Here is a 27,250-nt window from a genome sequence, read left to right as displayed (position 1 = left end):
CATCAGGGTAACAGTCGATGAATTTTAGAGCTTTGAAGCCTCTCGCCAAACTAGGAGAGGATAGCAAAATAAAACAGGTTTGAAAGACGTGTTAAATCCAAAGTCCATTTTGGCCAACCTTTTAAGCTTTCAGGAGCATAGCATGTAACTAACAGCGAGTCATAAACACTAAATCCAGCATTGGACTTTATCCCATTCTTCCATTGGCTATCACTCTGGTCACATTACACCTCATTTCCACATTCAAGTAAGGTAATAACCAGTCTATTATCTAACTCCTCAAATGGAAAGTATGAAAGAACCATAACTCCACGTGATCAAGCTGCCCTATAAAATGACGAGAGGTGCCAACTTTCGTGTGAGACATAAATAAGCCGAAGCGATATAGAATACACAAGATTCATCAAAGAATTAATTTAATCAACAAAATCACAATAGGAATAAGACAAACAAAACCTTCAGTAAGCTTTCATCACCATGATCTTCAAGTGACTCTTCATTTCTGTCCTCTCCCAGCACATTCCAGACAGCTGATGAACATCCAGATCTTTCTTTCCCCCACCCCTGGAACCCCTAGTTGTTTAGCCCTCTGGCTTGCAAGGCTTTGGAACCTCTCTAGTACATTGGCCCTGTGGTCAGAGACAGAGTGCTGGGAAGAGAGGTCTAGGGCTGGAACATTTACCTATGGCCAAGGTGGGTACTGTCATACCTGAGAAACTGTTCTAATTTTTGCCTCAGTGACCTAGTACGACTGGTCACGTGTGGAGGACCCAGTGTCAAACTCTGCCAGTCAAAGCGGAGGGGTTTTTTTTTATTCGTTCTCAGGACTTGAGCATCACTGACAAGGTCAGTATCTGTTGCCCATCCCTAATTGCCCTTGAGAAGGTGGTGGTGAGCCACTACCTTGAACCGCTGCAGCCCACGTGTTGCCGCTGCCCTTGTCCTTCTAGTGTGTGCTCTGTTTCCGAGTGTTGCCTGTATCTCACCGCCACCAAAACTACACCTCTAATTAACAGCAGGAATGCTGGAGACACTCAGCAGGACAGGCAGCATCTGTGAAGAAGGTAACAGAGATAATGTTTCAGGTCAATCTTTCATCAGAACAGCAACTTGGAGATTTTGCTTGGTATTCAAATCCTGTTATCTCGCTATTACTCAAGCTATGCCTCTTTTTATCCCACTGGCATGTCCTTTACACCTTAAGTCTTGGAGACCCAAGAGTGTTCCCATCCCCAGTAGTATTTTATGGTCTGTGACACCTCAATTATTCCCATTCACAGGAACCTGCAATGCCAGTACTTAGGGATCATTCTGAAAACCACTTCATGTCAGGTTTTTTTGGGAATAGGGTCTGCCCTTTAGCAGGAGGTGAGGGAGAAGCCACTAGCACCGGAGGTCTGGGCTGCGGAGAGCTCTCCAGAGTCGGGTTGTTTGATGGGGGCTGCGCTGGTGGACAAGGATCAGCCCAGTGTGAGCGCAGGGGTTGTCTCGGTGTTTGGCCTCAATGTCAAATGTCTGAAAGCCCGGGTGATGCAGTGAGCTGATCCCGAGTGCGCTGAAGCACATCCCAGTGAAAACATCATCGATGGGGAAGAAAGGGATGTAGTGAGAGACCATGTAGAGTGACCTGACCAGACTGCCAGAGTACAGGAACCCTCCACCTCCAGCATAAGCTGGGTAGGCTCCATCATAGAAGGACATGGGGATGCTGTACTTGCTTTTCTTGTCTCGTAGTGGGCTAGCATTTAAGATGGTCTGCCCAACATAGAGGTTGCTTCTTTGGTTGACATCCAGAGACTTCAGGTACTTCACCAACACAGGAGTGTTAAGGAACACATCGTCATCCCCCTTGAAAATGTACTGGACATGTGGGCAGTGGACTGTGGCCCACTTGAGAAACAGATAGTCCTTCAGGGTGAGGTTAAACAAAGTATCTTTGAATTCCCACTGGAGGAGATCGCCATACAAACGGTCCTCAAAGCCCAGCAGGCTCCACAGGTCAGGCCCCTGACCCACGCTGGAGGCTGAGCCCAGGAGGAAGATCGTGCGGATCTGGACACCCTCCAGAGTGCCCTCCTTGCCCCAGGTCTCGCGAATGGCCTGCCTCCTCTCAAAGTTCGCAGCCATGGACTTGATCACAAGGAGTAAGAAGGTCCTATCATCACACTTGTTTGGATGATCAATCCTCTGCAGGTAGTCCTTGCAGTTCATATAACGCAGGAAGTCTCCATGCGACTCGGAGTAGGAATAGGCATCGATGACCTCGGCCTCCATCTTGGCCACAGTGCAGCTCTGAGAGGGGCTGTATAAAGTGGTGCCGTTGAGAAGGAGATGGTCAAGCAGCTGGAACATCTGATGCTGCCTGTGGTTCCAGAAGCTCTTCTTCATGGGGATAAAGTTCTTGAAATCAGAGGAGATGTTTATCAGAGAGATCCAGCTTTGATTGGTTCGCGAGTTGGACAAGGAGATATTTGTAACATTCGCACCATAGCTGATATTGTACGCTTTCTGCACAGGAACTCGCATCAGTGCCTTGGAGTGCCAGCTAAGAAGAATGTGGAGCATACCAAGTCCGAGCAGAGCCAACACAGCCATCCGTAACTTGGAGCATCCCATTTCCCCTCTCTAGCCTGGAGTGGGAAAGCAGGACAGCATTAGAACAAGGTTTTCGTTCAATGGTGCAACAATCTGAATTTGTACAGCACATTTAAGGCAGTAGAACATCCCGAGGCCCTTCACAGGAAGGTTTCCAAACAAAATTTGACAACAAGCCACATAAGGAGACATAAGGATAGGTGAGCAAAACTTTGCTCAAAGAGGTGGTTTTTAAAAGGGATGTCTTAAAGGAAGGGGCATGGAGAGGTTTAGGATGGAAATTCCAAAGGTTAGCAGCTGATGGCATAGCTTCCAGTGGTGGGCTGATGGAAATCGGGGATGCTCAAGGGGCCAGAGTTAGAGGAGCTCAGAGAGTTGTAGCACTCAAGGAGGTTACAGAGATAGCGATCGGCAAGGCTGTGGCGAGATTTGAAGAATGGGGACCGAACAAACCCCCTTCCTGCTCAATATCAAAACGATGGCTTAGAATATAAGAGTGGGGACAGGAGGGAAGGGCAATCCCTGGTTAGTGTGTCCCATTTCCACATTAGTTAATATAGTTTATAACCATAGTTTATATTTCCTAGCATTTAAGAGAACGAAAGATGATCTCACCAAAACATATAAAATTCTTAAGGATCTTGACAGGGTAGATGCAGGGAAGATGTTGCCTCCTGGCTGAGGATCAAGAATTAGAGGGTCATGGTCTCAGGATAAGGGGATTATCCATTTTGGAGAAGAAATTTCTTCACTCAAGAGAGCTGGGAATGAAGACTTCTCCACCCCAGAGAGCTGTGGATACTCAGTCTTGAGTATATTCAATTTTTGGAAACTAAGGGAGTTTAAGGAAATGGAAATAGGGTAGAAAGGTGGAGTTGAGGTAAAAGATCGACCTTGATCTTATCGAGTGGTAGAGCGGGCTTGAAGGACCAATCCTGTTTCTCGTTATGTTCTGTTACATAATTCAACTATAATTTTCAAATATCTAATGACATGAGAACTCCATTTAAGTATGGCGAACTTTTATAATCAGCAAACTCTGAATGAGAACTAGTTAACAGTTCCACAGCCGATTAATCCACCCCATGCTTCTCTCCTCCCACCTCTCCCCTTGCTCCCCAATGTGTGCATTTAATTATATGCAATTGTGGCTTTCCCCCTAATAAAAACACAATGAACGCCTTGTTAACTGTCTCCCTCTCCGCAGATGCTGTCAGACCTGCTGAGATTTTCCAGCTATTTTTGTTTCAGATTTCCAGCATCCACAGTATTTTGCTTTTACAATAAGAGCCTTGTGTATTTCTGCAGTGGAAAGGATATGGTGCATTGTGATCAGCATGTTATCACACGCCTAATGTTTCCTGATTCTCAGATATCCCAAATATTTGAATAAATAATACTTAAGCTCAGTGTAATGTTATGGTTTCACGATTCCGGATCAAGTTCACATTCTTGTCTCTTGCTTTTACAATCTTGCAATGGAAATCTTCCCGTTATCCAATAATCCTGGGAGAAGATGGGGATCAGGTGCCATGATCGCCCCCAAGGTATAGGCTAACCCATGAGCCACAACAGGAACCAAACTTTGTAAAGAGAGGCTGACAGAGACCTTGCATTTATATAGCACCTTAACACAAGTTGACAACAAGCTCCATGACAACAGGCTCCACAGCCAATGAATTTCTTTGGACAGCTCTTTCAGAGAGCCAGCATCAACATGATGGGCTGAGTGGCCTCCTGTGCCATGTGATTCTAAAAGTGTAGTCACAGAATCACAGAGTGCAGAAGAGGCCCTTCAGCCCATCGAGTCTGCACCGACATGTGAGAAACACCGGACATCCCTACCTAATCCCATTTACCAGCACTTGGCCCATAGCCTTGAATGTTATGATGTGCCAAGAGCTCATCCAGGTACTTTGTAAAGGATGTGAGGCAACCCGCCTCCACCAACCTCCCAGGCAGCGCATTCCAGACCGTCACCACCCTCTGGGTAAAAAAGTTTTTCCTCACATCCCCCCTAAACCTCCTGCCCCTCACCTTGAACTTATGTCCCCTTGTGACTGACCCTTCAACTATCTGAGTCCATCTGAGCACAGCAAGATCCCACAAATGACGAGCCAGACAAACAAGCTGTTTTAGCCTGGTTTTGGAACAGGTTGGCCAGAGGGATATTCACTGTGAAAAATCTCTGCTCATGTGCATGTAGAAGCGTGCAGGAGGGCATGCCAGGAGCAGCACCAGGCATAACTAAAAATGAGGTGTCAACCTGGGGAAGCTCCAACACAGGACTACTTGCGTGCCAAACAGCCTAAGCAGCAAGTGATAGACACATCTAAGCGATCCCACAACCAGCGGATCAGATCTAAGCTCTGCAGCCTTGCCACATCCAGTCATGTGGTCCAGTGGTGGACAATTAAACAACTCACTGGAGGAGGAGGCTCCACAAATATCCCCATCCTCAATGATGGAGGAGCCCAGCACAGAAAGCTCTCCGCACATCTGCTTTCTTCCTTTAAGACGCTGCTTAAAACCTACCTCCTATTATCTGACGTACTTCTTTGTGGTTCAGTGTCAAATTTTGTTTTATAAATCTGTGAAGCACCTTGTCACCTTCCATTATATTAAAAGACACTATATTTAAATAAAAGTTGTTGCTTTTGCCCTCATTGCTTGCTTCATAGGTTTACAGATCAGTATGGTTAAACTGTGATCCATTCAATTCTGATCTCTTCAAAGGTTTACCTTACTTTAAATATAAGAATCTTGAGTTGCGACTCTTCCGCTCTTCCTCCCAAACCTAATATCAAATTCAATCATAGAGCCACTTATGGCACAAAAGGAGGCCATTTGGCCCATCAAGTCCATGCCAGCTTACCCAGAGCAATCCAATTACTCATGCTTGTTCCTTTTGAGAAAAATCAAAAGGTGCATTAAAAAAGTGTGTTTTTAAAAAGGAATGTCTTAAAACACTTGCACTTCTTAGCTACTTAAAAATTGGAGGTGGAGAAAAATCGGGCCCTTGGTTAATAGTCAAGAATCATCCAATTGGAAGAAGAGTCTGCTCGCTTTCCAACTGGCCATGGGCAGGCTGTGAATTGTGAGGTGAGGTTGACGTGTTGGGCAGCCAAAGCCAAATCCTATTACTGTCATTATTTGCAAGATGTTCCCTTGCCTTCAGATTATTAATTAACTCTTCTGCCCACATCCTGACTCGTACCATGTCCCGTTCAACCATCCCCCTTGTGCTCGCTGATCTACATTGGCTCCTGGCCTGGCAATGCCTCCATTTTCAAATTCTCATCCTCAGGTTCAAATCCTTCCATGACCTTGCCCCTCCCTCCCTGTGGAATCTCCTCCAGCTCCACAATCCTCCAAAATCTCAGCGTTCCTCTAATTCCAGCTTCCCTGATTTTAATCGCTCCACCGCAGGTGACTGTGTCTTCAGATTCTGTAATCCCCTCTCTAAACCTCTCTAAGACACTCTTTCTCCTACCTCTATGACAAAACTTTGAGTCAGCAGCCCCAAAATCTTCTCATGCAGCTCCTTGCCAATTTTTATCCAATTATGCTGCTGTGCAGTGCTAAGGGACATTGGAAGGAGCTTTATAAACACAAGTTTCTGTTGTCTGGTCCATTACATCCAGTCGCCAAATCCAGGATGGCCAGATTCCTTATTGGTTCTAAGTTATTGTTCTGGAATACTGTCCCAAATACATTCCCGAAACTCATAATAATGAACATGCTCAGTAACAACAAGACTGATCTCAAACATTGACAAAACATACCCAGGGCTGCCTAATACTTTCAGTGTGCACGGAAATCCTATTTACTTAGGTCTGTTGTCGTGGCGACGAAATTAATTAGACAAAGGAAAAGAAACTCCCAGTTTTTGGACTGTGAGTGAGGGCATGCCAGGCTCGGTCAGCATTCCCGACTCTGGCTACCAACCAGTCCAGCCCGTGACCCTAGCAGACCTACAGCTCTCTCGGACCTGACCCATTCCTACCCAGGGTCAAAAGTCACGCTTTCCCTGTGGCCTCACAGGTAGAGAACCTGAATGTTGAATAAGCAACATACAAGGAAAGCACTGGACCTCTCCCAGTGATGAGTTTCTAACTGGACCTCTCCACTCTAATCCTGTTTCCTGGATAGCTTTCCCACTCTTGTGTGGCCCACTCCTTTTGTCCATCACCGGTGGCTATCATCAACCTTTTAGGCATCTCACAACAGGAATTACCTCTCTAAACCTCCCCCCTACCCACTTTTCTAAAGCTTTTCATATAACTACTCCCTCAACCATGCTTTTGCATGCCCGTCCCTAGCTTGACATCTGTTTTTTGACTGATTAAGCTCCCATGAGCTTATTGTTATCTTAAAAAGGCACTATATAAATGCAAGTAGTTGCTTCAAATCTTTATTTAACTCCCTTTTACATGAGGGTAACTTCCGCCCCTATAGCACCCTGCAGTGAAGCATTCAATCTTCAATTAACCCCCCCTGCAAATGTAAGTCCAAATGCAGCAAGACCTGGACAATATCCAGGCTTGGGCTGACAAGTGGCAAGTAACATTCATGCCACACAAGTGCCAGGCAATGACCATCTCCAACATGAGCGAATCTAACCATCGCCCCTTGACATTCAGAGTCATAGTCACAGAGGTCTACAGCACAGATAAAGGCCCTTCGGCCTATCGAGTCTGAGCCTGTCAAACAAGTACCTAACCATTCTAATTCCATTTTCCAGCACTAGGCCCGTTGTACGCCATGTGGCATCACAAGTGCACATCCAAATCCTTCTTCAATGTTATGAGGGTTTCTGCCTCCATCACCCATTCAAGCAGTGAATTCAGATTCCCACCACCCTCTGGGTGAAAAAATTCTTCCTCACATCCCTTCTAAACCTCCTGTCCCTTACCTTAAATCTATGCCCCATGGTTATTGATCCCTCCACCAAGGGGAAAAGTTCCTTCCTGTCTACCCTATCTATGCCCCTCATAATTTTATACACCTCAATCATGTCTCCCCTCAATCTCTGCTCCAAGGAAAACAACCCCAGTCTATCCAATCTCTCCTCATAACTAAAACTCTCCAGCCCAGGCAACATCCTGATAAATCTCCTCTGTACTCTCTCCAGTGCAATCACATCCTTCCTATAATGCGGATTCCAGAACTGCACGCAATACTCTAGCTGTGGCCTAACCAGCGTTTTATACAGTTCCAGCATAACCTCCCTGCTCTTTGATTCTATGCCTCGGCTAATAAAGGCAAGTATCCCATATGCCTTCTTAATAGAGTAAAGCTGGAAATCCCTACTCCATCTTTAAAATGGCAGGAGACCCAGAAGTCGAGAGGAAGAGGCACAGAGAGACAGGGTGTGAGAGAGAGGAACAGAGAGTGATGGAGAGATGGGGTGAGAGACAGAGAGATGGGGCAAGAGAGAGAGAGATGGGATGAGAGCGAGACAGAGAGAGAGGGACAGAGAAACGGGGCGAGAGAAAAAGAGAGACAGTGTGCAAGAAAGAGGGACAGAAGCGACAGAGAGATGGGGTGAGAGAGAGAGATACTGGGCGAGAGAGAGAGGGAAAGAGACCAACAGAGACAGGGTGCAAGAGAGAGACACAGGGTGAGAGAGAGGGGCAGAGAATGACACAGAGACAGGGTGCGAGAAAGAGGGACAGGGTGAGAGGGAGAGGGATAGAAAGCAACAGAGAGATGGGGGGGAGAGAGAGACAGAGTGATGAATTGAGATACAGAAAAGAGATGGGGGTGAGAGAAAGCGTCAGAGCGACAGGTCAAAAGAAGGCAAAAGATAGGGAGAGATATGGAGAAAAGGAGGCACATCCCTTCTCCATCTCTAAAATGGAGGGAGATCCCTTCTCCATCTCTAAAATGGAGGGAGAAGGGATCTCCCTCCATTTCAATGGCATTACCATCACTGAATTCCCCCACTATCAACATCCTGGGGGTTACCATTGACCAGAAACTGAACCAGATTAGCCATATGAATATCGTGGCTACAAGAGCAGGTCAGAGGCTGGGAATCGTGCGACGGGTAACTCAGCTCCTGACTCCCCAAAGCCTGTCTACCATCTACAAGGCACAAGTCAGGAGTGTGAAGGAATACTCCTCACTTGCCTGGATGAGTGCAGCTCCCACAACACTCAAGAAGCTTGACACCATCCAGGACAAAGCAGCCCCGCTTGATTGGCACCACATTCACAAACATTCACTCCCTCCACCACTGACGCACAGTGGCAGCAGTGTGTGTACCATCTACAAGATGCACTGCAGCAACTCACCAAGGCTCCTTAGACACAACCTCTACCACCTAGAAAGACAAGGGCAGCAGACGCATGGGAACACCACCACCTGGAAGTTCCACTCCTAGTCACACACCACCCTGACTTGGAAATATATCGGCCGTTCCTCCACTGTCGCTGGGTCAAAATCCTGCAACTCCCTCCCTAACAGCGCTGTGGGTGTACCTACACCACATGGACTGCAGCGGTTCAAGAAGGCAGCTCACCACCACCTTTTCAAGGGGCAATTAGGGATGGGGAATAAATGCTGGCTTAGCTAGTGATGCCCACATTCTGTAAACTGAATTTAAAAGAGAAATCACCTTTCCACTTTCATTCTCCTGACATCTGTTCCTCTCAGCTCTTCAAATTCTTTCTTTCTGTCTTCAAACTTACCCCTGACTTTTGAAGTTATCACATTTTCACCTCTCCCCTCACCCCCATCGACCAGCCACCCAATTTTCCGAACTATCCCTTCAAAACAACCAACTCCAATAAGGACTGCAGCGACCACACCACCGAGTGAAAGTGTGTGTAAGAGGGGGGAAAGAGAAACAAAGCAATAACAAAGAGAAAACGTGAACCAGGGCGAAATGACGAAAGAAAGAGAGAGAGAGAGAGAAAGAGAGGCGGGGGAGAATAAACAAGAGATGAGGCAGGGGACGAAGAGCAACTCTAGAAAAATTCTCGTGGGCAACTGACCGAAAAGAGAAGGGAACTGCCTGATTGTTGTCCCACCTTGTCCGTCCACATACACATGAACAATGGGACAATGAAGAGAATGCCATGGCACAGGGGAGGGGTCCCAAACAGGCACAGGCGATGGGACGGGATGGGATAGGGATGGGGGTGGGGGTGAAAGGGGAGATCAGAACACAACTGGACCCCCTGTCTAAGGAGAGTCGCCACACCCGGGGACATACAGAGACTCCTTTACCTGGTCACATCAGGGCGAAGGGGCACAGAAGGTCCAGGCTGCTCTTTGACAGCAGATTAAAGTGTTTCAGGCGCACTTGACTGGCTGCAAATTTCGACAGAATGGGTTTAGGCTGTCGTATCCTGCTCTGATATCACGAGCTTATCTACACTGAAAATAACAGTCAAAGGGCTGGACTTTGTGGGATAGGGTGGGTGGCGAGAGCGTAGTCACAGATCCAGCCGGTGGCGCAAAATAAAAAGGCACCTTTTTGTTTGTCTTCAGAGGCATTCTCCGAAATCCTGATCCACTTCGGCTCGGCTCCTCTTGGGCACTAAGGTCCCGTTCCCCTGACCCCGTAAGTGAAACGAGTTTATTTCTCAGTCGAGTGAAAGGCTCCGCCTATTAAACGCAGCACAGTTTAACAGGCTTCAGGTAGCAGTCAGTAAACTGTTCCCTCCACCCTCTCTCTCTCTCTCTCTCTGCCTTTCAAACTGTAGCGAGTAACTATTCTCCCACCACACGTTCTCCTGTTCAATGGAAAGGAGATGTCCTTAAACGGCGGTGTCAATGCCAGTGACTCACGCTGTGGCAGTGTCTGCTTGAGTTTGTGTCTCTGCCTGTGCCCAAGAATGTGCCCGTGTCCGAGAGACTTGTGCCCATAATCCAGGCTGGAACTGAAGGAATGCTGCACTGCCAGGGGTGCTGTCTTGCGGGTCAGACGTTAAATCGAGCCCCCCGCCCCTGTCACAAGGAATTGGGGCAGGAGTAGGCCATTCGGCCCCTCGAGCCTGCTCCCACCATTCAATAGAGCCATGGCTGAGCTGTTAAAAAGGAAAACACCGCAGATGCTGGAAATCTGAAATAAAAACAGAAAATGCTGGAAAAGCTCAACAGGTCCGGCAGCATCTGTGGACAGAGAAACAGAGTTAATGTTTCGAGTCCGTATGGTTCTTCAGAGCTAAAGAGAAGTAGAAATGTGATGGATTTTATACTGGAGCACTCACTTTTCCAGAACCACTTCATACAATTCAGGGTCACAGGGAGCTGGAGCCTATCCTGACAGGCAATAGGCACTAGGCGGGGTACACCCAGGCCCAGACGCTAGTCCAACACAGGGCACACACTCACGCAATAGGGGACAATTTACCATAGCCAACCCACCTAACCTGCATGTCTTTGGACAGTGGGCAGAAACCCATGCGAACACAGGGAGAATGTACAAACTCCACAGCACAGACACCTGAGGTCAGGATCAAACCCTGGACCCTGGAGCTGTGAGCCAGCTGTGCTTAAACACTGCACCACCGCAGGGGCTGGAGCCTAGAAGGTCAGGGATAGGTGGGAGATCAGGAGAGATTGACAAAGATGTCATGCACACAAGACAAAGAGTGTTAATGGTAGTGTTAAAGACTAAAGAAAGTGCTGATAGCGGCATAAAGGTAAGATAGCAGAATGTGTTAATAGCAGAACAGCTCTGTGAAAGCACAGCATAGGAACAAGTGACAGACTGGCCTGTGGTAGGTTGGGGGTGTGGGTAGTGTTTGGGTAAAAATGATTTTAAAAATATATAATACATCAATAGAAATGAATAAATAAATAAAAATTTCAAGATGGGATTAAAAAAGATGGTCTGATTGTGGCCCTATCTCCTCTTTCCTGTCTGTCCTCCTCTGCACCTCCCCCACCACCCCCCCCCCACCACCACCACCATCCCCCCCCCCTCCCCCCCCCCACCCCGTTATCCTTCACTCCCCTGTAAATCTGTCCCATCAGAGGAAGGTAAAAATCCTACAGCACTCTTTCAAAGAGAGAGGGGACTTCTCCCCAGTGTCCTGGTTAATATTTATCACTCAAACAATGACACTAAAAAGAGATTATCTGGTCATTATCACATAGTTGTTTGTAGGAGCTTGCTGTGCCAAAAATTCACTACAGTGTTTCCAGCACAGGCCTCAAGGAAAATTTGTCATAAATTTGTCAACTTACAATAAATGCTTTTACTGTCGCTGGGTCAAAATCCTGGAACTCCCTCCCTAACAGCACCGTGGGTGTACCTACACCACATGGACTGCAGCAGCTCAAGAAGGCAGCTCAGCCCCACCTTCTCATACAAACATACGAACAGAGGGCAGGAGTAGGCCATTCGACCCCTCAAGCCTGCTCCGCCATTTAATAAGGTCACGGCTGAACTGATATTAACCTCGAATCTGCTTTCCGCCTACCCCCCGATAACCTATCAATCTCTTACTTACCAATGGGGCAATTTCTCAAGGGGCAATTAGGGATGACCTGGCCAGCAATGCCCATATCCCATGAATGAATACATTAAAAAAAAGCACAGGTGAGCTTGTATTTTGACACTTTCTGAGTTTATGAATGTGGTATTATCAGCGAAAAGAAACCCTATTTTTAAATGTCTGAACCCTCTTGCCAAAATCAACCTGTCAATAGTTTTGTGTTCTCTCAACAAATTACACTTACAGCAAAACAGTAAATGGAATAAAAAGCTGTTACATATTTAAACATTTTAAAGAACTAGTTCTTCTTTCTACACCCACAAGAGGAAAGATCCTCCCAGTACTGAGGGAGTGCTGTACTGCTAGTGCTGCTGCCTTTCAGTGAGAACACAACTAGATCAGCCATGGTCTTATTGAATGGTGGAGCAGGCTCGAAGGGCTGAACAGCCTACTCCAGTTTCTAAGTCCCATGTTCCTATGTGAGAATGCCCCCCTCTCGAGAACAAGGCTGAACTCACCTGATGCCCAGCGTCAGCCTTGACACCAGTGGGTCTATCTGACCAGTCTCCTATTGCTCTCTAGTGTCAGATGATAGAGCCAGTTCACTTTGTGCTGCATATGCAATGGTCGTACCCACACCAACCGCCAGTCCTTCACTTATCTATCTGATCCACATTCCCGATGGTGCTTGTCAAACAAGCTGGAGGCCCACTCTTAGAGCCTCCATTGAAGGGCGAGGGAGTTTCTGCTCAGTCTGAGCAATTCACTGCTCCATCTGCTGCCCATGACCCGTGTAAAAAAATAATTACCATGTCAACATTTCTTTGAACCAATGCTTCAGGGTTTCCTGCAGTGTTATCTTCCATACCCAACCTACTCATGGCATCCTTTGTGGTTACCCACCTTGCTCTACAGTTGTGGCTGTAAAGCACTTTGAGATACCCTGATGTGCAGTGGAAATGGGACATGGGCATCACTAACTGCCCTTGTTTAGGGGGCATTTAAGGGTCAGCCACATTGTTGTGGGTCTGGAGTCACATGTAGGTCAGACCAGGTAAGAGTGGAAGATTTCCCTCCCTAAAGGACATTAGTGAACCAGATGGGTTTTTACAACAATGGTCATCATCAGTCCTTTAATTGCAGATTTTTACTGAATTCATATTTCTGCCATGGTGGGATTTGAACCCAGGTCCCCAGAACATTACCCAGGCTCTCTGGAATACTTGTCCATTGACAAGTGCCTTTTGGTACTAGTATGTGAAGATAGCACCAAAGGAAAATTATAACAAATTTAACATAAAGAATCATCAGATTTTCAACCTAAATCTTTGAAGATGTTTCCTTTTTTCCTTGGGAAGGAGAGCTTTTTATTCCCCAGAACCCTCCTGTCCTGCCACTAGGCATTTTAAAATGGGGGAACCAACCAACGATTACTGATTTGCTACAATAAGATATCCTGGATGTTCTGCTGCCCCATTTTCCAGTGATTCAGGACACCCTTAGGTGGGGTACTGAGTCCAAGGGGTTCAGAAAGGAAGCGACTCTCATTTTTCCCTGTTTAGTTCACTCCTTCTAGGAGGTGGGAAGAAATTAGGGCACAGGAACAGGCCATTCAGCCCAACTGGTCTATGCTGGTGTTATCAGCAAGGATGAAGGGTCATCATCAGCCTGAAATGTTGACTCTGTTACTCTCCATAGATGCTGCCAGGTCTGCTGAGTATTTCCAGCATTTTCAGTTTTTATTGCTGCTTATCCTTCGATTCCTTTCTCCCTCACAATGTTGGAATGGAGACACGAAGAAAAACTTTTTCACGCAGCGAGTGGTGAGGATCTGGAACGCACCGCCTGGGAGTGTGGTGAAGGCAGGTTCAATCGAGGTTTTGAAGAAGGAATTGGATTATTACCTGAAAAGGAAGTATGCGCAGGGCTACAGGGGGGAAGGCGTGCGAGGTGCAGTGTTCCTTCAGGGACTCAGCACAGACATGGTGGACCGAATGGCCTCCTTCTGCGCTGTAACCATTCTACAATTCTCATGTGTTTGCATCAATGCTATTCCCCTCAGCTACTCCCTGTGATAGCAAGTTCCACATTCTCTATGTAAAGAAGTTTCTCCTTAATTCCTTAGTGACCATCTTACATCCAACATCCAGTACTAGATGAACAGAAATTTCCTCCAATTAAATATTGGGAAGAATGAGGCCATTGTTTTTGGTCCCTGCCCCAAATTCCTTTTCCTAGCTCCTAACTTGGTCCCTCGCCCTGGAAACAGTCTGAGATTAAATCAAACTGCTCACAACCTCGCTGCCACATTTGACCCTGAGATGAGCTTCTGACCACATATTCACACCATCGTTGCGATCCCATATTTCGACCTCGGTAACATCACCCAGCTACATCCCAGTCTCAGCTCATTCATCCCTTTGTTACTTCTAGATTTGCCTATACCAACCCACTCCTGGATGGTCTCGCACATTCTACCCTCCATAAATTTCAGACCATTCGAAACTCTGCTGCCCGTGGTCTTAACTTGAGGTAAGTACCGTTCCCCTATCACCCCCTCTCCCCTATCACCCCCTCTCCTATCACCCCATTCCCATTTCAACCCCTTTTCCTCTATCAACCCCCTCCCCTGTCACTCCCACTCCCCTATCAACCCCCTTCCTATCACCCCCTCCTCTATCACCCCCCTTCCCCTATCACCCCCCTTCCCCTATCACCCCCCTCCCCTAGCACCCCCTCCCCTAGCACCCCCTCCCCTATCACCCCCCTCCCCTATCACCCCCCTCCCCTAGCACCCCCTCTCCCCTATCACCCCCCCTCCCCTATCACCCCCCTCCCCTATCACCCCCCTCCCCTATCACCCCCTCCCCTAGCACCCCCTCTCCCCATCACCCCCCTCCCCTATCACCCCCCTCCTGTATCACCCCCCTCCCCTATCAACCCCCCCTCCCCTATCACTCCCCTCCTCTATCACTCCCCTCCCCTATCACCCCCCTCCCCTATCACTCCCACTCCATTACTCCCCTCCCCTATCACCGCCCCCTCCCCTATCACCCCCCTTCCCCTATCACCCCCCTCCTCTATCATTCCCCCATCACCCCCCTCCTGTATCACCCCCCCTTCCCCCCCCCCCCCACCCCCCCCCCCCCCCCCGCCCCCAACCCCCGCCATGCTCCCTGACCTACATTGGCTTCCAGTCAAAAAACGTCTTGACTTTAAAATTCTCAGCCTTGTTTCCAAATCCCTCCGTGGCCTTACCCCTCCCTCGTTCTGGAACCTCTTTCAACCCCGCAACTCTCTGAGATATCTGTACTCCTTTAATCCTGGTCTCTCGAGGATCCCAAAGTTTCATTGTTCTGCCATTGGCAGCCGTCTTCTTTTGCTTGAGCCCCAAGCTCTGGAATTCCTTCCTTACACATCTCCGCCTCCATAGTTGCTTTCCTCCTTTAAGACACTCCTTAAAAGCTCTCTTTGATCAAACTTTTGATCATCTCATTTACTATCTCCTTATGCGATCCCATGTCATATTTGTTTTTCAACACCCTTGTGAAGCACCTTGGGACTTTTTATTACGTTGAAGATTCAATATAAATATCAGTTTTTATTGTCGTTGTTACTTATGACCTCTAGATTTGGATTCTCCCACAAGGTGGCATGTCTAGTCATGGTGCTCCAACTAATGAGGAGACTGTGCTATAGCGGTAATGTCACTGGGCTAGTAATCCAGAGATCCAGGTTAATGCTCTGGGGACAACAGCTCAAATCCTCCCCATGGCAGCTGGTGGAATTTGAATTCAGTTAATAGATCTGGAATTGAAAGCTAGCCTCAGTAATGGTGACATGAAACTATCTTTGATTGTCCTAAAAGCCCATTTGGTACACTAAAGAAATCTGCCATCCTTACCTGGTCTGGCCTACTCCAGACTCACAGCAATGTGGCTGACTTGACTCTTAACTGCCCTCTGAAATGACCTAGGAGACCAGTAAGTTCAAGGGCAATTAGGGTTGGACAACAAATGCTGGCCTTGCCAGTGATGCCCACACCTCATGAAAGAAAAAAACATTGTGGGTGTGGGGCAGGCTTGGTCTTCTCCCACCTGAACCTTTCCGTGCGTTCACGATAGTCTTGGCATTGTGAGTGACAGAACGCTGTCATTGGCCAGAGTCCCATGGTAGAGGCTGGGGAAGGACAGAAGCGAAGCGAGTATCGCTACTTGCCCTCCACAGCCGCTGAAGGGCTCATTCACATGCAGAAAGTGCCAATGTAGTTGAGGTGGTGCAGTGAAACTGGCAACTGTGGAACTCGGTCACCAGCAAAGAGATGGAACCTTGCCGAAGGTCAGAAAATTGGCATGGGGTTAAGTTTGAAATGAATGCTGCTTTCTTCTTCTTTGACAGAGCCTCAGGATCGAGAACGACTTGCTTCCACTCCGGCTCAATGGATTCTGAGATGGCCGATAAGTCCAATGTGTGATCTGCAGATTATGTCACAGCCGGGGCAGGTGATGCTTGAAGGGTTGGATGGACGAGGTGTTTGGAGGTTTGTATGCTCCCTCCAACACCTTGACTTCGCTTCTGAATGTTCCCGATACTCTCTCGATGTGTTCGGTGCTTTCCTGGATGAACCTTCTCCGTTTTGGTCAGTCACAAGCCAGGGACTCCCAGGAGTCAGTGGAGATGCTGGATCTCTTCAGGGATGCTTCGAGGACATCCCACAAGAGTTTCCACTGCCCTCTGGGGAGTCTCCTGCCTCGACTGAGTTCTGAGTAAGGCAGTTGCTTCGGGACTGTGGGGTCAGGAATACAAGCAACTCGACTTGCCTAGCAGAGCTGGTTTTGAGTGATTAGCGGCCCGACGCTGGGCATGTTGGCTTGGGAGAGGGCGCTGTTGCTGGACTGCTTTTCTTGCCACTGGGTTTGGAGGATCTTGTGGAGGTCCTGCTGGTGCTGCTTCTCCAGTGCTCTGAGGTGCCTGCTGTAGGTTGTCCAAGTCTCCGAAGCATTTAGGAGCATGGGGATCACTGCTGCCTCGTGACTCATGACCTTAGTCTTGGGTTTGAGATCCTGGAACTCCATTACTCTTTTCCTCAGTCAGCTGAAGGCTGAGCTGGCACATTGTTGGGGGGGAAGAGGCGATGAATTTTTCATCTACATCTGCCTCATCGAGGATCTTGCTATTGATCTTAATCGACAGGGGGAGGTGTTGTGCTGTAGCAGCTGGTTGGAAAAGGACCTTAGTTTTCTGGATGTTTAGTGAAAGGCCCATTTGCTTCAGAGAAGGAGTCAACAATGACCTGGAGCACACTTTCTCTCCATCCTGGAGGCCCCCCAATGTTCCTAGCCCAAGACCTAATGTTAATGTTGGAATTGTGCCGCAATAGAGTTGTACAGTAGATGCTTTAAGTTGGTCGTCAAGAGTAGCTGTCCCCAACTGGGGAAGTATTATGGCTTCATTACAAGAGTATAAAAAGGTGTTCACACTGGGTGTTGGGGCAATTGAAAGAGTCTGTGTCTTTCCTCTGCAGGCATGGAAATAAGCCTGATTTAAGGTACAGCCTGGCTTCAGACTCATTTTTTCCTCAGCATACAATTACTGGAATTAGCACCAAACCAGGGTCTTCCCCACGCTCAGCCCTTTGCTCTGGTGGAGAAGCCCTGGCTGCCATCCTCTCTGTCCTCCAACCCTCCTCTCCCTCCCCACAGTTACTATGAGGCCATATGGAATGACTCTTCATGCAGGCACATGGACTGGATTAAAACAAAAGCCTACCATAAAACATGTTCAGGACATTCCAGAGTAGGCACAGAATTACTTTCAAATAGCAGTTACTGTCATTATTTAGGGAAACGCAAAAGCCATTTTATGCACAGCAAGATCCCACACATAGAATTGAGATTCTCTTTTTGGTTGATGCATAAATATTGGCTGGGATACTTGGGGATAGCCACTCTGATCTTTTTTGAATATTGCTGCAGGATCTTATATGCTTATCTGGGAAGGCAGATGGGACCCCGGTTTGGCAGCTCATCCGACAGACAGCACCTCCAACAGTGAAGCAGTCCCTCAGTACGGCACTAGAATGTCAGCTGGACTACAGGCTCAAGTCTGGAGTGGGGGGAGGGGCCTTTAACTGTCTTTCCTTCCTCGGTCCTCAGCAGTGAGGTACCTCAATGAAACGAGCCCTTGAGTGCGTGTTACTAATCCACAAGTCACTCCGAAAAACCGTTAAACTCGTGGTTTACCAAATGTCTCAAGAGCACATCTCCAGAAAGCATTGCACAGCCGGATCACATTATCATTTATCTTCCTAAAACTAAAAAACACTTGAATGTACGTGACACCTTTCACAACTTCAGGGTGTTTTTATAGCCAATGAGGTACCTTGAAATATGCTCGCTGTTCTAATTCAGGAAACGTGGCACACTACAAGGTCCCACACACAGCAACATGATAATGACCAGATAATCTGTCTTTTTGTGATATTGGTTGAGGGGTCAGGACACCAAGGACAACTCCCCTGTTCTGCGTCAGAATAGTGTCTTGACATCTTTCACATTCGCCCAAGAGGGAAGATGGGTTGAACATATCATCCAAACGACGGTGACAGCACTCAGCCCTCACTAGAGGTGGAGCGAGGGAGGTGATTAAAAGCTGAATGAATGACAGTGTTGGACTTGAGTGAAACTGCCATCTCCTAATTTAGATTGCTACATTCTCAGTCACAATGACTTGCACTGACTCCAGGAACTAGAGAATTAGGCTAATATTGTGTTTCACTTTCCCTCCAAGAAAAAGCCACAAGCCCGTTCTTTACGTTTTAGTAACCTGGATAATTCTGGCAAAAGCAGCAGTGTGGACTGGATCAGATGTAGAAAAAGACAGGGTTTTTTTTGAGGTTTCACATTTTATTTTGCAACTACTGTACATGAAGGGACAGTACCACAGCAGACCAATGTACAAGATCTTCTCATGAAGTGCCTCTAAATTGTTGGTCTTAGAAAAAGATGTATAAACAGAGGCATCAGAGTCCATTTGCCAAGTAAGATTCAGCAAAGCCTGATCAGTACTGTATCTTCAGCAGGTGTTCACCTGGACCTCTGTCACATCTTTCGTCTTTTACACTTCGGCCTGCGCATCACGCTGCTCCCGCCACTTAGCTCTCATGTCAACAAGGATCTCACAAGACAGGACTTCCCTGAAGGACATTTGTGAGCTAGCTGAATTCATACAACAAGATGCCAGTTCCCATTGTCACTTTGTTTCATTGTCAATGAAATGGAAATGAAACACAGTATTGGTCTAATTCTCTTCCTGTTGTGGGTGGGGAAGGGTGGTGTTTAAATATTAGCTCAGTGCCACAGCTAGTGGTTTATGATCTTTACTAGGGACTTATTTCTTTATTTATTCATTCACAGGATGTGGGCGTCGCTGCCTGGGTCAGCATTTATTGCCTGTCCCTTATTGCCCTTGAGAAGGTGGTGGTGAGCTGCCTTCTTGAGCTGCTGTAGTCCATGTGGTGTTGGTGCACCCACAGTGCTGTTAGGGAGGGAGTTCCAGGATTTTGACCCAGCGACAGTGAAGGAACGGCGATATATTTCCAAGTCAGGATGGTGTGTGGCTTAGAGGGGAGCTTGCAGGTAGTAGTGTTCCCATGTGTCTGCTGCCCTTGTCCTTCTAGGTGGTAGAGGTCGTGGGTTTGGAAGATGCTATCTAAGGAGGTTTGGTGAGTTGCTGAAGTGCACCTTGTAGATGGCACACACTGCTGCCACTGTGCATCGGTGCAATTAAGCAGGGTGCTTTGTCCTGGATGGTGTCAAGCTTTTTGAACATTGTTGGAGCTGCACTCACCCAGGCAAGTGGGGAGTTTTCCATCACACTCCTGACTTGGTGTTTTGTAGATGGTGGACAAGGTTTGGAGAGTCAGGAGGTGAGTGACTCTCTGCAGAATTCCGAGTCTCTGTGCTGCTCTTGTAGTCACAGTATTTATATGGCTGGTCCAGTTCAGTTTCTGGTCAATAGTAGCCCCAAGAATGTTGATAGCGAATGGGCTTGCAATATGGACAGAGGGAAAAAATACCCATTAAGATATAATCGACAACAACCTGCAAGTCCCGAAGCACCTCCCAGAAGGGTCATCAGTAATTCCTGAGGTAAAGTGGGAGTGACGAGGGGTGATTAAAAGCTTAATGAGGGAGATGGATTCTAAGGTGGGTCTCAAAGGAGGTGAATGGGCAAGAAGATATTGGAGCAAATTCCCGTGCTTAAGGTCTCAACGGATGAAGGCTCGGCCGTAAGTGTGTGCGATACACAAGAGGTCAGAGTTGAAGGGATGCCGCAATTTCAGACTCATGGTCAATATTTCTCCCTCAATCAACATCACTGAAAACAGATGATCCGGTCATTATCACATTGCTGTTTGTGGGAGCTTGCTGTGCACCAATTGACTGCTGTGTTTCCTACATTACAACAGTAACTACACTTCAAATAGCACATCTTTGGCTGTAAAGCGCTTTGCAGCATGTTAAGATTGTGAAAGGTGCTATTGAACTGCAAAACCTTTCTTTCTCTTTCTCAATCTCTTTGAAGACCTGTCAGGTCTTGGGTTAACAAGCTTATAAAATACTTACAACGCACTCTCTCCCTCATTTGCCTCCTCCTCTTCCCCCCCCATGTTGGATCCAATCATCATTCCCTGGTCACAAACCCCATTTACCCTGAAATCCACTCCTCATGTTCACTCCAGGTCAGCCTCCCAAATTCTACAATCTGTAAACTTTCAGTCATTTAAAAACATTGCTGCCCAAGTCCTAACTCGCAATAAGTTCCATTAATCCACACTCCTGTGCTTGCTAACCTGCAGTGGCTTTCAGTTAAGCAATGCATCAATTTTAAAATTCCCATCCTTGTTTTCAAATTCCTCCAAGGCCTCAGCCCTCCCTATCTCCGTAATCTCCTCCAGCCCTACTCCACCCCCCCATCTCCAGCCCTCAATATCTTTGTGCTTCTCTAATTCTGGCCTCTTGAGTATCCCTGGGTTTTATTTCTCCACCATTGGTGGCCGGACCTTCAGCTGCCTGGGCCCCAAGCTCCAGAATTCTCTCCCTAAACCCCTCTGTCCCTCTCCCTCACTTTCCTCCTTTAAGATGCTCCTTAAAACCTAGCTCTTAGACCAAGCTTTTGACCATTTACCCTAAATCTCCTTATGTGGCTCAGTGTCAAATATTGCGTGATAATATTCCGGTGAGCTGCCTCAGGGTATTTTAATATTTTAAAAGGTGCTATGCAGATACAACCTGCAATTGTTGTTATACTGCCACAAGAAATCAACTAGTAAATTATACATGTTTTCTATAACATGATCTATTATTTATGTATATAAATTACCATATTAAATATTAATCATTTTACATTGAATTTCCACTGGCAACAAAATTCCCCCACCCCTTCCCCTCCAGCTATTGACTGTACAGAGGGTGGTTTTCAAGAGGTTGAGGCCTCAGGGCATGGGTGAGTCTGTCACACACCCTGCTCCCCACCTAGTGATCACCTGGCAGCTCACAGAGTAGATAATAGTATCTTTCCTGTGCTGTAAATTCAGCAAAGAGTTCAGGGTTCCCTTACAGCTGTAACCCTAGGAGTTACCGTCTATCCCTGTTAAACAAGGGCCACATCCCGCCCTCAACTTTAGATTTTTATTGGTTAATTTTGCACTGTAAGGGTGGAGCTAGGAGTAGGTCACATCTCTTCTGCATCCAGCACTTCCCAGGGCAGGCACGGCACATGTCGCATACGATGTGGAGCTCCCTCCACAACGTGCTTCTCAAACTGAGGCTGGGAGAGATTTGCTGGGGGTCTGCGAAATGCTGGAGCAGGATGGCTGAGGGTGAGCTTGGTGTGGCTCAGGGGCCGTGGGTGGCCACCAATGGTGCAGGGCGGAGTGGAATGGCGGACACGGTTCAGAGGGGAGCATGCCCGCAGTAGCACTGAGAGCCGCAGGGAGATGTTCAGGTAGACCTACAGCTACCAGGGCCGGTGGTGGGCACCAGGTTGGCTCTTTAAATATTTGAGCACTGCACACTACCCAAACGCAAAAAAAGGTGCCAAAATACAAGCTTGCCCAGGTATTATGAGTATTCTATAGCATTATCATTTCAATGGCGGCTCCATTGTTACTAACTTATTTGAAAGGGAGTCTTTTAAACAAAAGAAAAGCCAAAATGCTCACTCCCCATCCTTCCCAATCTTGTTCCCTATTTTCTGCTTAAGTTTAATAATTGTACAAGTGTGTTTCTCTGAAATGTGTTCCTTGTGTATGATTCTATCATTTGTGGAGGGAGCAGGGACAGAAATGTTACAAAAGAGACAAATTGCTAGAGGCTTAAAAAGCTTTCAAAATGTCTGTGGACCATGGCTCATGCTTGTTTTATTTAAAGTGTGGCTGTTGATCAATGAAAGACTGCGCTCTGTTTCAAATCAATGGGATGACTAAACTAATTGTGTGATGTCGCAGTCTTGAGAAACCATTGTTCTTACTTGATTCAAATAGATTTTTAAAAATTATTTCATGGGCGTTGCTGGCTGGGCCCAGCATTTATTGCCCATCACTAATTGCCCCTTGAGATGGTGGTGGGTGAGCTGCCTTCTTGAGCCGCTGCAGTCCATGTGGTGTAGGTACACCCACGGTGCTGTTAGGGAGTTCCAGGATTTTGACCCAGTGACAGTGAAGGAACGGCCGATATATTTCCAAGTCAGGATGGTGAGTGGCGTAGAGGGGAACTTCCAGGTGGTGGTGTTCCCATCTATCTGTTGCTATTGTCCTTCTAGAAGGTAGAGGTCGTGAGTTTGGAAGGAATCTTGGTGAGTTGCTGCAGTGCATCTTGTAGATGGTGCACACTTGCTGCCACTGTGTGTTGGTAGTGGAGGGAGTGAATGTTTGTGGATGAGGTGCCAATCAAGTGGGCTGCTTTGTCCTGGATGGGATCACTGAGCTAATCATTGTCATATAATGTTTGTGGTCATGATGTTGTAATTAAATTGTGACTGAATTGACGAGTGACCTGCAAAGACAAGCAGAGGATGGAACTCAACTAATCTGTGATTATGGGTCACACTACCAAAGCTAACTAGAAGACTCTGTGGTTATGGGCATGATTGAGTTAAATTTTACAAAGTCTATAGAACTTGTGAAAGCAACTAATCTTACAAACCTTATCAGCATATATTGACGCCAGAGATAACAACAAAGTAGAGAACAGCTTAAAAGGAGGAGATCGCACAGCCTAAGGTGCTGCAGTCTGATTTGGTCCCACTCTGGACAATGTGGAGTGCCCAGCCAGTGAAGTCCACTCCCAAGCAAGGGTAACTCAGAGATCTGGGGTATTGTAACTCAGAGATCCAGGGTATTGTAAGTGCAACTTTTTCATGAACTTTTATTTACAATAAACCTTGCTATACATAGTGGAAACAAATTGAATCTGATCTGAATGTGTGTCATCCTCACTAGTCCAGAGTAAAGTTCTGAACTTAAAGGTCGGATTTTCACATCTTACAGCTCTACCATGTCCAATCAAACTCCCAGAACAGCACGAGGTTAGATACAGAGTAAAGCTCCCTCTACACTGTCCCCATCAAACACTCCCAGGACAGGTACAGCACGGGGTTAGATACAGAGTAAAGCTCCCTCTACACTGTCCCCATCAAACACTCCCAGGACAGGTACAGCACAGGGTTAGATACAGAGTAAAGCTCCCTCTACACTGTCCCCATCAAACACTCCCAGGACAGGTACAGCACAGGGTTAGATACAGAGTAAAGCTCCCTCTACACTGTCCCCATCAAACACTCCCAGGACAGGTACAGTACAGGGTTAGATTCAGAGTATAGCTCCCTTTAAACTCTCATCAAACACTCCCAGGGCAGGTACAGCATGGGTTTAGATGAAGAATAATGCTCCCTATACACTGTCCCCATCAAACACTCCCAGCCTCAGTAAAGAAACATTTCCTGCATCACCTGCCTGAATCATGTTGTCAGATGGGTGATTCTTGTGTTCCTACGGGCCAGTCTGAGCTTGTCCCAAACACACATCTCACTAGCTGAACCGTGGTGAGCTGTTCAGACCAGAAAGACTGAAGGTTAAACGCTCAGAGTGGGATTCATTGGGTTGATAGTCAGGTTAACAAAAATCTGCATCATTTGAGTGGGAAGTGTAAAATCAGCCAATTACATGTAATCACTAAGCAGTGACCCTCGCTGGTAAGTAAGTGTGTGTGTGCATAAATACATCCTGTAGTGACAGGATCAGGCTCAGCCGCAATGCCCCTGTTACCATTCACTGTTCAGGTTCATATGGGTGAATGTAAAAAAATCTCACGGCACTATTTGAAGAGCAGGGTGAGCTCTCTGTGTCCTTGCTAATATTTATCTCTTAACCAACAACAACAACAAAACAGGTCCTCTGGTGATTATCATGTTGCTGTTTATGGAATCGAGCTGTGTGTAAATTGGCTACCATGTTTCTGATACTACAGCAGTTAACACCAAAACCACTTCAAAAAGTTGTGAAAGGTGGTGTGTAGACAAGAATTTAAATAAGAATATAAATAAGACAAGAACTAGGAGCTTAGTCAGTCATTTGGCCCTTTGAATCTGTTTCACCATTCAATAAAATCATAGTTGGTCATCTACATAAACTCCATCTTCCCACACTAACTCCACATCCCTGGATTCCCTAAGTAACCAAAAATCTATCGACTTCTATCTTGAATATACTCAATGACTGAGCATCCATCGCTCTTTGGAACAGAGAATTCCAAAGATTCACAACACTTTAAGTGAAGAAATTTCTCCTCATCTCAGTTCTAAATGGCTGTCTCCATGTTCTGAGACTGTCTCCCATAGTTCTGTACTCTCCAGGCAGGGGAAACATCCTCCTGGCATCTACCCTGTCAAACCCCTTAAGAATTTTATGTCCCAATGAGATTGCCTCTCATTCTTCTAAACTCTAGCGAATATAGGCCTGGTTTACAAGCCAATCCCCTCAACTAGGGTGACCAGGTTTTCAAAAGTCAAACCCAGGATACATTAAGCCTTGGGAAGGCTGGGCTTGGTGACGATTGAGATGTTGGTTGCCAACGGCAGAACTCTGGGGAAGGGGAAGTTGAAGGTAGGAGCCATGTGATGACATCTCCTGGAGCATGTTCAGCCAGAGTTGGCAACGCTATAAAGACACCCAATTGTTGAAGACAGCAGTTAGGAACCACAGACTTTTGTTTCAATTACATTTCTACCTCATTTCCTTGAAAAGAATTGAACCAAGGCCACAAGATTCCAGAATCTTCTATTCCGCACAAACTGTACTGTGCAATGCACAATGGCAAGACCAATCACCTTTTAAAAACCTCATTTATTTTCATTTACACGCTGGGTTCTGACAATGGACTTTTCTAGCTAGAAGCTGGATTTTAAATGAGAAAACCTACCTCAAGTGTGAGAGATTTTGTTTGCACCCAGGGTGGCAAGCCGGAAAGCACCCGATTTTTCAATGAGAAGTTCGGTTGGACGTGCCACGGCTCAACCACACTCGCCTGCCACCTTCCTCAGCGCTGATTGGTGGCTTACCGATGGACGCTGTCCGACCACCTCTTCAAATGCGGCCGGTGATTGGCAGACACTGCTGTCAATCTTCTGTCGTTACCTGGAAACCGATTGTCTCCTGGCTTCCAGGTGGTCATGGGAGTTAACTTATAGGCGGTCATGGAGATAAATTACCCCCCCATAACTCCCACAAATTACCCCCATAACTCCCACAAATTACCCCCATAATTCCTACAAATTACCACTATAACTCCCACAAATTACCCCCATAACTCCTACAAAATACCTCCTATGCCTCCCTTACTGGTCTCCTCAATGGAATTGGAATGCTCTGATGGAATGGTCAATCAGGGCACTTAAAGGTGAAACAATCAGGGCAGAGGAAAGCTGTCCCATCGACAAAACTAGTCTATTTTGGCGGAAAAGAGGTTTTCCCCCGGCACTGGCTCTGGATGCCGGTGAGAAGGATTTCTGTCCATACAGGAGTATCCCAACACAGCCGCTGAACAGTCGGCCAGTGGGTGACATTCCGATTCCCAAACCTGGGACGTTTAATGGAAAAACGAGACTGCCCCAGCAAAACAGGGACAGCTGGTCAACATACCCTCAACCCTGGAATGAATCTAGTGAACCTTTGTTGCACTCCCTCCAAGGCAAGTGTATCCTTCCTTGGGTAAGAAGACCGTAACTGTACCCAGTATTCCAGGGTCGGAATTTTTAGGATGGGGGGGTGTTTCCCTTCCTGCCACCTGAAGAGTCGATGGCCAGCACATCGCCACCAATAGTGGCTGCCCCACAGCCATTTAATGCTCCAACGAGCGCCAAATGGCTAGAAGTGGGATTTCCACCCCTCATTCGTGCAGTCCCACCTCAGACAGCAGCCGGCTAATCTGATTGGTCAGCAGCTCGTTTGTCCCAGCAGTGCCAGGAGCTGGAGTGGACAGGACTGGGACTGCAAGCAGTCCCCGGAGTCCAAGTCCCGGGAGTCCAAGACCAGGTAAATGTTGTGATCTCAGGGCGGGTAAAGGAGGGGAGGGGAAGCCAGGGGGAATGGGGCAGAGGGGAGTAGAGGTGTTGGTGGAGGGGGCACCCGCAGGGGCCAGGCCTGTGTGGTGGGGGAGGTGCCTGAAGTTGAAAGGAGGCTGTTGATAGCGAGGACCCTCCACGCGACCCCCATTCCCACCCGAAGCCTGTGCAGGGTCACTTTCCAAGACTCCCCCTTGCCTCTGAACTCCTCCCACCAGCCTGCAAATTGGGCTGGATGGAGAAGGTCCTTAACTGGTCATTAAGCGGCCAGTTAAGGGCCTTACTTGGGGCAAAGGTGGGCAGGCAAGCCTAGGCCTCGTCCATCCCAGGATAAAACTGCAGAGTGGCTGGGGCGGACCAGAGCCTGGTGAGAAGGCCATCTGTGGAATTTTATGGGCTCCCTCCACCCCACCTACAAACCCACTGGCAAGGGAACCTAAAATTCTGGTTTCCCCGAGGCAATTGCAGTAAGGCTTCTTCACTCCTATACTCCAATCCCTTTTGTAAAGGCTAATATTATCATTTGCTTTCCTCATTGCTTGCTGTACCTTAGGGTTGCCAACTGTGATTAAATGGAG

General features: G+C 47.2%; 1 protein-coding gene across 3 annotated transcripts; it reads right to left on the bottom strand.

Moving 5' to 3' along the window:
- Positions 1-399: 399 nt before the first annotated feature.
- On the bottom strand, positions 400-25,692 carry LOC121272662 (N-acetyllactosaminide beta-1,3-N-acetylglucosaminyltransferase 2-like). Of its 3 annotated transcripts, none has more exons than XM_041179369.1 (2): positions 25,532-25,692; positions 400-2,630 (listed from the first exon to the last, which is right to left on the bottom strand). In XM_041179369.1, the coding sequence occupies exon 2, from the start codon at positions 2,614-2,616 to the stop codon at positions 1,384-1,386; it is 1,233 nt and encodes a 410-aa protein (XP_041035303.1). In that variant the 5' UTR covers positions 2,617-2,630; positions 25,532-25,692; the 3' UTR covers positions 400-1,383. The 3 variants fall into 3 exon arrangements, with proteins under 3 accessions (XP_041035303.1, XP_041035301.1, XP_041035302.1); XM_041179367.1 differs by lacking the exon at positions 25,532-25,692 and adding an exon at positions 10,078-10,408; XM_041179368.1 differs by lacking the exon at positions 25,532-25,692 and adding an exon at positions 9,832-10,025.
- Between the last annotated feature and the right edge of the window lie 1,558 nt (positions 25,693-27,250).

This window comes from Carcharodon carcharias, chromosome 34 (genome assembly GCF_017639515.1).
Source record: "Carcharodon carcharias isolate sCarCar2 chromosome 34, sCarCar2.pri, whole genome shotgun sequence".
Classification (NCBI taxonomy): domain Eukaryota; kingdom Metazoa; phylum Chordata; class Chondrichthyes; order Lamniformes; family Lamnidae; genus Carcharodon; species Carcharodon carcharias.
Note: the sequence above shows the minus strand (reverse complement) of the source record. Positions and strands in the feature narration are given on the sequence as shown.